Consider the following 13,334-nt stretch of genomic DNA (forward strand, 5'->3'; position numbering starts at 1 on the left):
TGATTAAAATTACTGAATTTGTTGAATGCTGAATATGATGCATAGCAAGGTGGCATAATTCAGATGCTTCAAAGAGCTCATATGAAAGCGTTTCTGGCCCACACACAGCTTCACTCCCCGGCATGGTTACCCATTCAGAGAGAAAAGCAGATTTGCTCCAGTGTCACATATAAGGTAACATTTAAAAAAAAAACCTCTAACCTGACATCTTTCTTTTGCATTAGTCATGGGATTGCAGAAGGACAGAGAGTCAATTTTCAAACATTTGCATAGAGAATTCAGGCTCAAAATTTTATTGGAACTCAATATCAAAACCTTTAAAGGTCTACCTGCCACTAAGAAAAATGTCTGGCTTGGACCAGGTGGATCACGGGCTGGGGGATATGGGGAACTTGCTGAGCCCTGCAGGGACTGATTATTACTTCCTTTGAGAGGTGAAGCTTCACTTCTGACTCAAAAGTGAACATCATCCTCTTTCCCAGAGAACTGAAATCAAGGCATCTCTGTACTTTTAAACATGAAGACGCCCTATCCCTCCTGTTGTACTGCTGTATCCTTACAACATTCTTGTACCAGAGGTAAGCATCCATACATTTCAAACTGCACAGATCTGTTTTGAGTGGTGAGCTGCTAAGCTGTCTCCCCATATGTCTCATCTGGCCTTTTCCTTGTCATCTAGCAGAGATAATAATTTAAACTCTAACATATTACTTCACATTTCTCCCTTGTGTTGAGTGGAATAGTGATGCAGTATGGGGTTGGAGAACAAACATTGCATTCTCTCTGTTTGAGTTTTAGTCAATGATATTTTTCAACGTCTTTGGGTCCAATAGACTGCAAAGTTTAAGTTCCAGTACTTCACTGCTCTCAAGGTTTGCCATACCTTCCTCGTTCATTTCGCAGGTCATTGCCTTCCAGTGAGATTTACAGCTCTCAGGAGAGCTGCAGAATCACAGGGCTCAGACAAAGCCTTGCTTCAGTGGACAGACTTCCTATATGTTCTTGCTCCATTCCTACATTTTCTTAAAGCTTGGCACACCCAAATCTGCAACCCCTCCACACATGGGTGACTACCACATTGAACAGACCTCCTAATTTATTTTTTTTTTCAATTTGAAAGAGTATAACATGGTCAAAATAACACAACAAGAGAAGAAGGGTTTAAAACATCTATGTCCTCAGATTTGAATAATTTTCGCCCTGTCCTTTCACTTTTGCTCCATGACAGCATCCTGAACGCCTGGCGGAGCGCGGAGCAGCCCGGGGGCTGCGGTCAGCGCTGACCGGCGGACGGGCATGTCCCCGACTCCACGGCAGGCGGGCAGCAGGGCTCGCTTTCTGCCTCTGACCCAGGTTCTTTTTCTAACAAATGGCTTCCTGGCGAAAATATTCTTGGCGTGTTTGAGCAGAAGGCAAGTAAACCCTCCAAGCGGAGTCTTGTCCCGCAGGATCAGCGGGCTCTGCCGGGGTTGGGACGGCGCTGGCTCAGCCCAGGGGCAGCAGGAGCAGCGCACTGCGGGCGGCGATCCCCAGCCCCGGTAGGGAAGCCCCGAGCGACTCCGAGCACTGCCCCGGCAGCTCATCCCGGAGGCGGCCGCGGGCACGACCGCGGGTCCCGGCCGCATCGCTGCGGGCAGCCGGGGGCGGCCCCGCCGGGCGCAGGCTCCGCCCGCCGCGCACCTGCCGCGGGCCGGCCCCGGCGCGGGGAGGCGGGCGGCGGCGGCGGCGCCCGTGCCCGGCGTGTGCCAGGAGCCCGCCGGTGCCGCAGGAGGAGCAGGAAGCGCCCGGGCGAATCCAGCCGCGCTATCACATGACTCAGCAGCCGCTGCCGCCGGGCTGAGTTCACCCAGCGCCGCGCCGGGAGGGGGAAACCTGCGATGAGGCCTCGGCCCCGCGGCTGCCCCTGAGCCCGCCGTCCTCTCGCCCGGCCCCGCGCCCCCACTGCGGGAGCGCGGCGGGGGCTGCCGGAGCCGCCTCCGCAGCGCTGCCCGCCGGCGCGCCCCGCTCCCCGCCCTGCGCGGCGGCCCCGGCGCTGCCGCCGCCGCCGCCGGCGGGGGTACTATGCTCACACGGGTGAAGTCCGCCGTGGCCAATTTCATGGGCGGCATCATGGCTGGCAGCGCGGGCGCCGACCACGGCAGCGGCGCGGACTTGCCCCTCCGCTTCCCCTACGGGAGACCCGAGTTCCTGGGACTGTCCCCGGACGAGGTGGAGTGCTCCGCGGATCACATCGCCCGCCCCATCCTCATCCTCAGCAAGGACACCCGCCGCCTGCCCTGGACCACGGGCTACGCGGAGTGAGTACGGGGCTGCGAGCAGGTGGAGCGCGGCCGAGCCGCTGCCCGCGCTCCAGGGCGCACCGGCGGCCAAAGGCGGCGATGCCGGGGGAGCCCCGGCGGTGCCGGCGCTGCCGGAGGCGGGGGAGCGCAGCCCCGGGCCTGCGCGGCGGGAGCGGCGGGGGGAAGGTGCCGGGGGAGGGGAGCGGCATCCCCGGCGCCGTGTGTCCGGCCCTGGCCGCGGCTCTGCACCTGGGTGGCTCTTTCCGGGAGCCCGAGGATGCAGATCAGCTGCCCTTGAATGTCCCCGCGGGAGTGGCCGGTACACGGGTCGGCGAAGGATGCCCAGGGGCAGCACCGGGCTCCCCTATCCGCAGTGACGGCCCCGGGGGAGCAGGGGCCAAGGATGGGACACCCGCCGGGTACTGAACGGCCGTCTCGGTCCTTGACCCTGGAATAAAAAATGCTTTTGGTAGGAAACCCGGGTTGGTTTGTGCGTGTGTAAATATTTCCAGCTGCCCAGGAAGGGTGAAATATGTGGGGTTTGGAGCACCTTCCTATGGACCTGACAGCCGTTGTGCTCGCTGGTGGGGTCTGGCCACATATCTCTAAAATGCTTTTCAGTTTGGGGAGACGCTTGAGGACCACAGGCTCCAAACTGAAGGAAAAAAAACCCAAACACATTGGCTAGCCCCCAAACTGGGCTTTCCAACTGGTTTGTTGCCCTGACTCACTGATATAATGGTATTTACTTTAGAGGGTGTCTGATCAGGACCTGGTTGTAGCCTTGCCAGCCAGGCGAAAGGCAGTGTTCCTTTGGATGCATCCAGCTGGCAGTGGGAGTAGCTGCAGAGGCAAGGCATGTCCTTGCACTTGATGCCTTTATCGGTAGGCACATTGTTTTCCTTAAGGATTCTGGGTGCAGGATTCAGTATTTGGTTTCTTTCTGTTACTGCTTCTAAGTCTTGAGCATGTCTGGCCATCCATTGTTGCTACCAGCTCAGAGATTACTAAAGTTAACTAATTTAGCCCCCTTTCAGACCACAAGTGTTCTGTATAGTCTCTTTAGACATATATGAATTCCCCAAAAAGCTGTTGCAAAAACTACAGTGAAGGCTTCACATTGTTAATGAGCATTCACTAGCTTTATTTAAAAGGTTGTTACATTATTGGGGATGCTGAAATGGGAGATTTAAAGAGAGATTTTAATGAAAAATTTAAAGAATTTTAAATTGGATTGTTCTCCTCGGATTAATAAAGAATTGAATTATTGAGCAAATTCCCCAAGAACTGTAAATTTAAATATTTAAAAGTAAGCTCTAATTGTTCTGCCACTATAATGGTCCCTTAAAAAGCCCTTCTTTACCAAAATAAGTACATGCTGCTATTTTCAGCTTCGGTGAAGTTCTGTGGCTTTCAGCAAGTAACAGTAATTGCAAGTTGGTGACAAAAGTGGAAGGGAGGTTCTCTGGCTCCCAGGTATGTGCATCCCATGAGCTTCACCTGAGGCTGCTGGAGCAGAAAAATGTGGCTGCTGCAAAGTGAAGGTTTCATTGACCCTGTTCATGAAACCTGACGTGAGAGAGTATTTGGAGATAAAGTAAATGGCTCTGGTGGTCATGAAAGCAGAACCTACCAGGATTGTTTTCATATACTTGTTACTCTTCCCTCTTGAGCTTTGAGCAGCTTGGTTAATTGGGAGACGTAAAAAAGTCACTAGCTTTTTCAGTTCCTGTTGTTATCTATGTGAAAATAAATTGCCTTTTTGCTTTGTCTCTGGTAGCTTTTTTGTTGTTGTGGGGTTTTTGTTTGTTTTTGTTTGGTTGGTTTCAGTTTTTTGTCTCATCCCCTTCCCTTGCAGTTACTGGCTGGAGTGCTGGTGGAACAGATCTGAGGGAAAGGTGGTACTTGTTAGAGAGAGCTAGTGAATGAGTTACTACCCCCTTTCCAGAAGTATGTATATGATGTTCCAAAACTGGGGTTCATTGTAACCTGAAGATCTCAAATGCTTGCTGTGGAGAAGCTGAGAGGAAAGCACTGCCAAGAAAATTGCATTGATTTCCCAAGGCAAAGCATTGAAGAATAAAGAAAAATAAGAAAATATGGACAAACTCAGATTTTGCCAACTATGATTTTTTTTTTTTTTTTACTCATACTGAGCTATTACCAGGCTTTCTGAAAATAATTGTAAGACTTGCTGGGAGATATGTGTTGAAACTATGTTTTTCTTTTGAAACAGGTTTGAGTTACATAAAGAAAAGAAATGGAAAAAGCACCAGGAAGATGAAATTACTATTATACATATTCTGAAATTTGTTGGCTTGGGGAAAGCAGGGAATAAAGCACTTTCATGCTATTATTTAGCATTTTGTTAGTGTCTATATTAAGGAAACTATCAGAACAATGTTTGCCTTTCGTTACAATACAAGTGAGCACTCACAAGAATGTTAGGAGGAAGTTTGGTGTCCTCACGAGCAGCTTGTGATGTAACCCAAAGGTCAGCTATTTAACTCACATCTTACTAGTTTGCTTTGGTGTGAGACATGAGAGAAGACATGCCATACCTGCAGTGTGCCAAGGTGCAGCTTCCCTGACCTTTTCTTTGCTTTCATGTTTTAGCAAATCAGCAAAAGCGATTGCAGTGGGTTGGGATGCCTATGCACACAGGGATTTTTACTTCCTGAAGATAATGAGAGGTTTGTTGTAGACTTAGAAGGTGGGGACTGGCCCAGAAGGTGTAAGGAGAGTGTGTGCCACCTGTACCTGTGTGTACTGTATCTGCCCTGATGTAGTGAGCCATTGCACAGCAGGGTTTGAGTCAGTGGATTTATGTTCCACACCCAGCAGCAGCATCTGTCTCACTATCTTTAGGAAGAGATTCTGGCTCTGAGAATAGGTCACCTGGAGGCTGAGTTTCAGGAAAGCATTTGTAATGTTCATGTTCTTTAGTTGTTAAACATGTCAGTTTACAGATGATACTGGAGTTCTTTGATGTCGTCATGTTGGTGTTTCAACCAAGCTGGAGAAGGCATTTTGGGGTTAGACCTGGTTCTCATACCAGACTGAAGCAGTTTGTATCTACAAAATATGCATTTTTTAGGGGATTCCTCTTGTTTCTTTGATTCCTGAGGATTAGTATTTCTTACTAAACAAAGTAGCTCACCCTGTTGACTATTTCTTTTCCCTAGAGTCTGTGTGATATGGGCCTATTCATCTGATTTATTCCCCTGGAACAAGTGTTTCTCCTTCACTCCACTTTCTTCCTCCTCTTGTACTGAACATTTTTTTGTAATGGGTATTTTGCAGCATTATTCATTCATGTCATATATTTTAACTTATTTTTAAAATTACCTACTTAGCTCTGTTATATTAGGCAGTGAAATGTAAATTAGCCTTTATTTTTTATTATTAACTTTCCCTCTTTTAATGGAGTGATCATTACGGAAAACATGTAGGCAGGCAAATGAAATCTTCAGAAACATACTTGGTACTGGGATAAAATATTGTTGCTTCCTGACATTTTAGTGGGAATTCCATAGGGACTCAGTTCTCCTTAGTCAGTGAGCAGCCTAAAGGTTATCTTCTGAAATGATTGTCCTGCTGTCTCTTCCTTGCATGGGAGCCCTGAGACCTTGAATTTCATTTCACCTCATACAGGATGACAAAAGGCCATGTTTCAAAGAGATATTCTTATACCACAGACACTGGTCTAATGTTCATCAAGCTCCATAGAAGCAAAATTAAAATTGTATCCCACATCCAGTAAGCTTTTCAATTGTCTTTAAAGGTACTGTTTTATTTAGAAATAAACTTTTCATTTTTAATCAAGGGCACCCTTAACTTAGTTTTCTGCATGTGGTCAGCTGGCATGCATCAGGAATGACCCTGGGAGAGGGTAGTCTGTTAACAAACGTTCTTTTAAGTCTGCCTCTAATCCAGAGGAGTAAGGAGATTTGCTGCTCTCTGAAAAGTTAAGTGATTTATTTGAATAAGGGAGGGTGGGAGGGATCCTGCCTCACACTTTATTTACTCATCCCTCCCTCTCCTCTGCAAGCAGCTGCACTCCCGAGGCCACTGGGATCTGCTCTAGAGCTTTCCCTGCCTGAGCTGCGAGCTGTTCCTTGAGCTTCTGCTTGGATTGCCCTGTTACTGGCAGGGAAGTTTCTGGTTTGGTCCCTTCCTGTGCTGTTTTCTGTGTGTTCTGCTGCTTCCCTGCAGCACTGCTGATAAGCAGCCCCAGTGTTCAACTCTGAAAGTAACTGGCAAAATAAAGGCAGGAAGAGAGAGTATGTAACGTGAAATGACCCAGATGATATTCACTGCATCTAAACTCTACCCAGAACATTATTTTTCACCTTTTCCTCTTTGCTTTATCTTCCTCTGTGAAGGCAGAGGATGAACAGGGTGGAGCAGAGCCTACCTCTCCTAGCTGAATTCTCTTGACTACATATGGCATGTTAAAATAAATGCTAAATTTGCAAATGACAAAGAACTAGCCTGCTGCTCATGCTGGTGGAGTTGCAGAGAAACTGCAACTGAGTAGCATTTTATGGTAGAAAAACAAGCTTAGTCATTTTCCATCCATTTTGAATGTATATTCCTACAGTTCAGAATCCAGAACTATCATTGCTTTTCTAAACTGTATGAATCCTGGGGATGGGACCATAGCTGGTTGCTTCTGTGTCACATGTGTTCCTCTCTTTTCTCTTGCCTTTCTGCCATCTCTTTGGAGAACTTCAAAAGGTACTATCAAATACACTTAAGGGACAGGGGAAAAGATTTGATACGTTGTCTGTGTCCTCATGCAAGAGGCAATTTTGCCTGCGTTTTTAATTTATTTTTTGAAAAATTCTAAATGACACTTCAGATACCTTTGCAGTCCTGAGTTATAATAGGTTTCCAGAAACTTTACTGGTATGTGTGTTTCTTGACTTAAAAAGTCAGTTCATTATCCCTACAGTGCCTTTTGTTTGAGGAGACAAAGTCCAGGCTGTTTTTCCGTAATGTAACATTTCAGTGATACTGTGGTTTCTCTGCTCTGTGGGTCTGCAGTAGAAATTACATTTCCTCTTGGTGTTGGTGGCTACTGACCCATAATGAATGCAGAGTTGTAAGTGAAGTATGATGACCGTGTCCTTCCAGCACTATTACAGTGACAAGTTGTTATAGTTCAAAATGAAGAGGGGGAGCAGTTTATGGATTTTTTTTCTTCTCAAACTACTGGATTTTTTGTAAGGCTGATAATATTGCATCATGTTTTCTCATGCTCTGTTACTTAGTTTGTAGCAAATGAATGTATGTGAGAATTAACTGGAGGTTTTTGTTAAAAGGCTTTCCAGCATTTCTCAGGGATCATAAACACGTTGGTGAGTTAAGATAACACAGAAGTATTCATCTACCTTTCATGTTCTGTCTAGACCAAACTATTTATTAAAATGCTAAGCATTTTAATAATGTTATGAAGCAGGTGAAAGCTTAACACATCTGTGAGCTGAGACAAGGCAAAAAAGAGAAAATGCTTGTCCTGAATTGAATATTTTGGTGTTGGAGGATAGCATAGGGCTTGAAACTACTGATTGCTTATTCTAATCCTCATTGCTTCTTATTAATGGGAGATAACAACACCACAGTCCTGCTCCTGTGAATTGGAAGTGGTAGTCTTTCTAAGCCTCACCTGGGAGCATGACTCATACCCCATCTGTAAGCACATTTCTTGTGTGTGTTCTGTTTGGTACAAATTTCAGGAGGATGAGACTCATAGGAGAAGGAATACTTTTTTTATCTTGTTCTGTTTGGTTGTCAGGTTATGTACACAGAAATAATGAATTACTTTCATTTTTAAACTTTTTAAAAAACTGTTTGCAATTCTCTTTGTCTAGATGAAAATATTTTCTTTTATTCTTTTTGTAGTTCAGAGCATAAGACTGAGTAGGATCTGATGAATGCACTAAAAACTCAAGTCCCATACATGTAGCTAGAGACAACTGAACAGTTTTCTTCTGTAGGAATTATTCTTCTATGCATATTGTAATGTTAACTTTAATGCATATTGCCTGGCTCTTGTTTAAGCCTGGGTTCATATAAAACTGCCTACAGAAACCTCATGATAATTTTAAGAGCTTCAGAAGTCCCTTTCCTTGTTTAAGACTGTATGCTATAGCATCTAATATTTATGTAATGCCTCTAATCTGCCAAGGGCATTGCAAGTAATAATTTCAGAATAACCTTGGAGAAGAATGTACATGTGTAAATGTATTGGTTCTTCCAAGTGAAAAAAACGCAGCCATGAGAATAAGTTTTGGCAAGAGATTTGACATGAATGTGGAGAATGAATCTCAAGTTTTAGGTTCTGTGTTTTGATGACACAGTTATTTTTCCTGCTGTTTTGTACTTGGCTTTTTCCTATGTGGCCTCTGATTTCTTAGAACTTGCACAGGGGTAAAAGGAGAAAAATAGAAAGAGCACAAAGAAGGTAAATCGTGCTCAGGTATTTTGTGCAACTATCTAAGTTGCACAAGTGTGATTCCTAATGGGACAAGTATGAAATTTATCCCTCAAAGCTGTCTCATATTGCTAGTCCCTCAGAGGCTTAAGACTAGTGTTGTCTCAGATGTTTCTGAAAGGCTTGCTTGAGCATGGTCCCAGCTTCTGTCACCAGAGCACGACTGTGTCCTCCCAGGCAGCCTTCCTTTGGACCTTCTGCCCTGGCACAGGTGGCAGTCAGCAGATGGGAGTGCAAACACTCCAGCTTGTTCCTTTGTATCTGTTGCAGCTGCATCACTCGGGATAGGTGTAAGTGGGAGTGGCTTGGCATGGTTATCAGCAGGCATAAAGTAACCTGACAGGGCTGTGCCCCTCGGGGTGAACTGCTTGGAGCCTGTGGATGTGATCAAATGAAACATGCTCAGCTTGACCTTGAGAGGAGGCAGTGCTGCAAAGCACGGGTCATTCCTCTGATGGGATCTGGGTGCCACTTGAGAAAGAAATATGGTTTGTGGGTTTAAGGATGGGCTAAGTCAGCTTTGTGAGCTGAATCCCAAATAAGATTTGGAGTGGGGGAGTGCTGTTAATGAGTGCAGAGAGATAATTTAGGCAGAGCAGACATAGCTGCTTTGCTGTGGCATGAGGCTGGAGTCGGTGCTATATCTGTGATGGAGCAGCATTTGCAAGGAAGATAGAGGCTGCTGAACTACATCTAACCTGCATCTTTAACCACTTCCCCTTGGATTTCTGTTCTGATTGAACTGGCCAGTCACATTTACTTGGTAGGGTATGTTTGGGATGTCCAGGTATAATACACATATTATCCAGAGCGGTTTCCTGAGCAGAGGTCAGGTGGAGTAGGTCACAGCTTCAAGTGCTTGGGGCACTAAGCAGGGAGCAGAGCTGGTGAGAAAGCTCTCAGCTTGTGCCGAGCTGCTCTGCCCCTCAAATCCAACTGACACAGGGTGGAAGCTTTATGGAATGGTAATTAGAGGGTCCAGCAAGTAGGAGACAGCCAGCAGGTTCATTGAAGCCTTTTGGCTTCCTCACCACTATCTCCCTCATCCAGCAGCACACTTGCTGTCTAGTAGATGCTGCCAGCTGTACTTGGGGTTGTAAGTGCCATGGTTGCTAAGTGGTTGATGCTGCATGAGCTGTTCAGTAGGTGAAGCTCATAAAATGGCTGCAGGCAGGAGTGATTCCTCCTCCCAATACTGTGTGTAAGGCAAGTGTTTGTCTGAAGAGTTTAACATTCTCCAAATAAATGCAGCACACAGTATTTTGTCAAGGGAAGCAGTGCTAGCATAAAGCCAGCCAAAGAGATGTCTGTGGTTCTTGATCACAGCGTGGTTTGATTGCTGGAGTCTGAGTGGGGGAAGGACAAAAGTAACACCATGCTGAGGCAGTCAACATTAGCAAGTGCAGTAGATAATGCAGGAGGGTATGTGGTCAATGCATAACTGGGGAATGCCAAAATATGGACCCTGTACATAACTCAGCTATCACACTGATTTAAGAAAGAAACTTTCTTAGAAGAGGTTTTAGGGGGCTGAGGCCAGCAGGCAACTTTCTGGCATGAAGTAGGGTGGCAAATTTGGAGCTTTGCTCATTGTTTAGGATCTGTATTCAATACAGTGAGGCTTAAGGGGGAGAGAATCTGCTGAGGGAGTCTCAAGCTGCTTGAGGTAGAGGGGTATGGCCAGTGCTGTGTCTGCAGAGAAGACTTGGCTCTGGCTTGATAGAACTGAAAATCTTGTGTGGCCCAAATGGGGACCTCAGTGCACCATCTCCAAGACAAGCAGGAGTTGAATGGGTCTGGTCCCCCAAGATCATCTCAGCCTCTCTCTTCTCTGGTGTGGGGAGATCTGTCTGTCCATCGCTCTAATTTGTCATAATGCCAGTTTGTTTTCAACTCTGTGAGCAATGTCAGACCCTGTAGGCTCTGCACTTCCCCTCTTATGAGGGCAGGTCTGAGGTCCAGGTGGTGACTGTGGCTTAAAGGTGGATAACCATTTCTAACATACTTTTTTTCCCCCTCCCTCTTTCTTCTTTCTGAAGTGCTGCCCTAAGTGTAGTTGATCTTGACTGACTGTTTTGATGCTGTTCAGGTTCTTTTGCTGGCAACAATAATGACACTGAAACTGTGATGTGAGACAGCCAGCTTTTGCCTGATTTCAGGGAGAAAGGGTGAGGGGAGGGAGGAGCAGAAGACCATGTGCCATTGTCTTTATGCTTTCCATGGTAGTATTCTGCTACAATAAGGGGACAAATACACTGAGCTTTGATTGTATCTGATGTCCTGCATACCCCTGCTCCAGAAATCTGTGGCAAAATGTCCTTGGACTAGCATTAGAGATCAGTGAGATTGCCCCTTTATAGGCATAGCTCTGTTTCCAAAGTTTTTGCAGTTAATTTCTTCTTTTATTTCATCTGCTGGTCCTTATCTAAGTGTCTTTTGTGCTGTCCTATCTACTCCATTGCATAAAGGTGCAGACAAGAGGTGAGTTCTTTTCTCTTCTCTGCTCCCCACTGTGAGCCCTTCTGGATTTCCCTGATTTGTTTCTCTGTCCTTTATGTCCTGTTATGATAATTTCTGCTTTCCAAACTCCCTGCAAGGAGCAAAAAAGATCCATCTCCAGCCAAGTTCTGCAGCAGATCACTTTTTTTCCCTGCCAACATTGATTCATTTAGGCCAAGTATGATTTTTCTATCTTTAGGTATGTGTTAGAGACCTCCTCGGAAACAGATGATGCGTAGTGCATGTTTGTAATGCTGTAAAATACCTGTCAGTCATAACTAACAATCTGCTCCTTGGTGGAGTTTAACATTAGAGGTGGGACTGAGGACACATCTCCAGCTCTTATAACTTGAGCAGTGCTCCATTTTGTGCAGATGCCTTGTGAAGAGACAAAATAAGTTACATTGCTGTTCATCAGAGATCCCTGTATTTTCCAGATATGTCAGGTCACCATGTGAGCTCATGGATTTTGTTAGGTTTTGAAACAGTATGAGTGAAAGGTGGGTTTGGGGAACATTTCCCCTCCCCAACTTCCAGCTAAGTGCCACTAATATTAAAAAAAAAAAAAAAAATTCTTTTCTTTTCCCCTTCTCTCTTGAGGGAAGTTGTTATTTTATTGTTCGTTGTGGACTTTTTTCCTTTTTGATTCATTATCTCTGCTGCCTGTCTGGGAAGGAGAGGGCAAGAAGCTGTGAAACTTAACAATGGGCAGCAACCTTTTTCCTTCTGGTTGGGAAGAGCACCCCTTAAATTGATTCAGGCCCAGCCTTGGTACATGAGAGCAGGGTCCTCTTCAGGAGGTTTGGTGTTGCACTGGATCATCAGTTTCCAAGGCCAGGACCCCCATGTTGCACTCCTGTCCCTCCTTGCTGACCAGGCTCATGAAGCAGCTGGACAGCTCTGCTCCTGCCCTGGAGTGCAAAGGGTTGCAGTCCCTTGGCTCCAGTGGCTGTGGGGAGAGGGGATTTGTGCCTTTTCCTCTGTCCCATTGCATCCCTCCCACTGTTAATTCCATGGCTCCAAGTCTGTGCAAGTGCCTTGGCAGGCTGAGTGAGGGTCTTGGGTTTTTAATTTGCTCAGCAGTAGGTGATGCTTTGAAGAAGCCTGTGCAGAAAAGCTTGGGTCCTTAAATTGCTGCTTGTCTGTTTTGAAACCTCATTTTGAAGAACCTGCTTTTTCTTCTGAATTTGTATTAAGAATCTTTGTTTCATAAATGAATACTAAAGTTTTGAGTTGAAACTAGATTTATCTGAACTAATTTTTGTTTTTCTTTGCTGACCTTATTTGTAGGTGTCCTTGACTCAGAAAGATCAAATCAAATTTCTCCAAAAAATGGGGAAAAAAAGAAAACTTCTAATTTCTTAAGTTCAAACTTGCAACGTTTACCTTTAGAAAGTTTAAACGTTGTACAGTGAAACCTGCATTGCATTTGTGGTGCCATGGAGGGGGTGGAGTATGACTTTAGATTTTGGTATTTAGAAATGAAAAATAATAATCATAAAGCTAGCCTCGGTGATTATTGCTGCTCATGTCATGACAAAGGTCAAAGTTTTATGTATGTTTGGTTTGATATGAGTGAATTACATTTTGAAGAACATAAATAGAGAATTTTCTCCCCTTCTTCATCTTCCCCTTTGAACAAAAAAAAAATAAATTGTTTTCAGCTATTTTCATAGTAATTTGAAGATTAGAACTTAGCCATACATGCTCTCAAGCATAATGCAGGAATGGATAAGGCATTAAAATGTACACTGATCTCTTTAAACAGATGTACATCAGCTCAGTCTTGGAGGGCAATCCCCTCTCCCTTACCTTGTCACTCCTCTCATCAATCACAGCTCCAAACCTGGGCTTTCAGTTCATTTTGTTGTTCTTCTCAATAAACTTTAAGATCAATGTCTCCACAGCCCTTACAAAATCTAGATGGCAACTTCCTCAGGCTGTGGTTCCCTCTGGGATAATTCTCAATGTCATTTTAAGGTCGTTCTATCCCTTTCTGGTGGTGCAAAGCCAGGTATTACAGTCTGGTTAGTTCCTTTGGCAACCTCTCCAGAGTA

The 13,334-nt window shown here is 45.4% G+C and overlaps 1 protein-coding gene across 1 annotated transcript in view; it reads left to right on the top strand.

Annotated features, from left to right (window-relative positions):
* Positions 1 to 1,683: 1,683 nt before the first annotated feature.
* Positions 1,684 to 13,334, top strand: part of PPM1H (protein phosphatase, Mg2+/Mn2+ dependent 1H) — a 131,679-nt gene continuing 120,028 nt past the window's right edge. The window contains exon 1 of the mRNA XM_054631771.2: positions 1,684 to 2,297. Within this exon, the coding sequence (XP_054487746.1) occupies positions 2,062 to 2,297 (236 nt within the window). The 5' untranslated portion in view covers positions 1,684 to 2,061. The remainder of the gene's footprint in view (positions 2,298 to 13,334) is intronic.

Source organism: Agelaius phoeniceus, chromosome 5 (genome assembly GCF_051311805.1).
Source record: "Agelaius phoeniceus isolate bAgePho1 chromosome 5, bAgePho1.hap1, whole genome shotgun sequence".
NCBI classification, from domain to species: Eukaryota; Metazoa; Chordata; class Aves; order Passeriformes; family Icteridae; genus Agelaius; species Agelaius phoeniceus.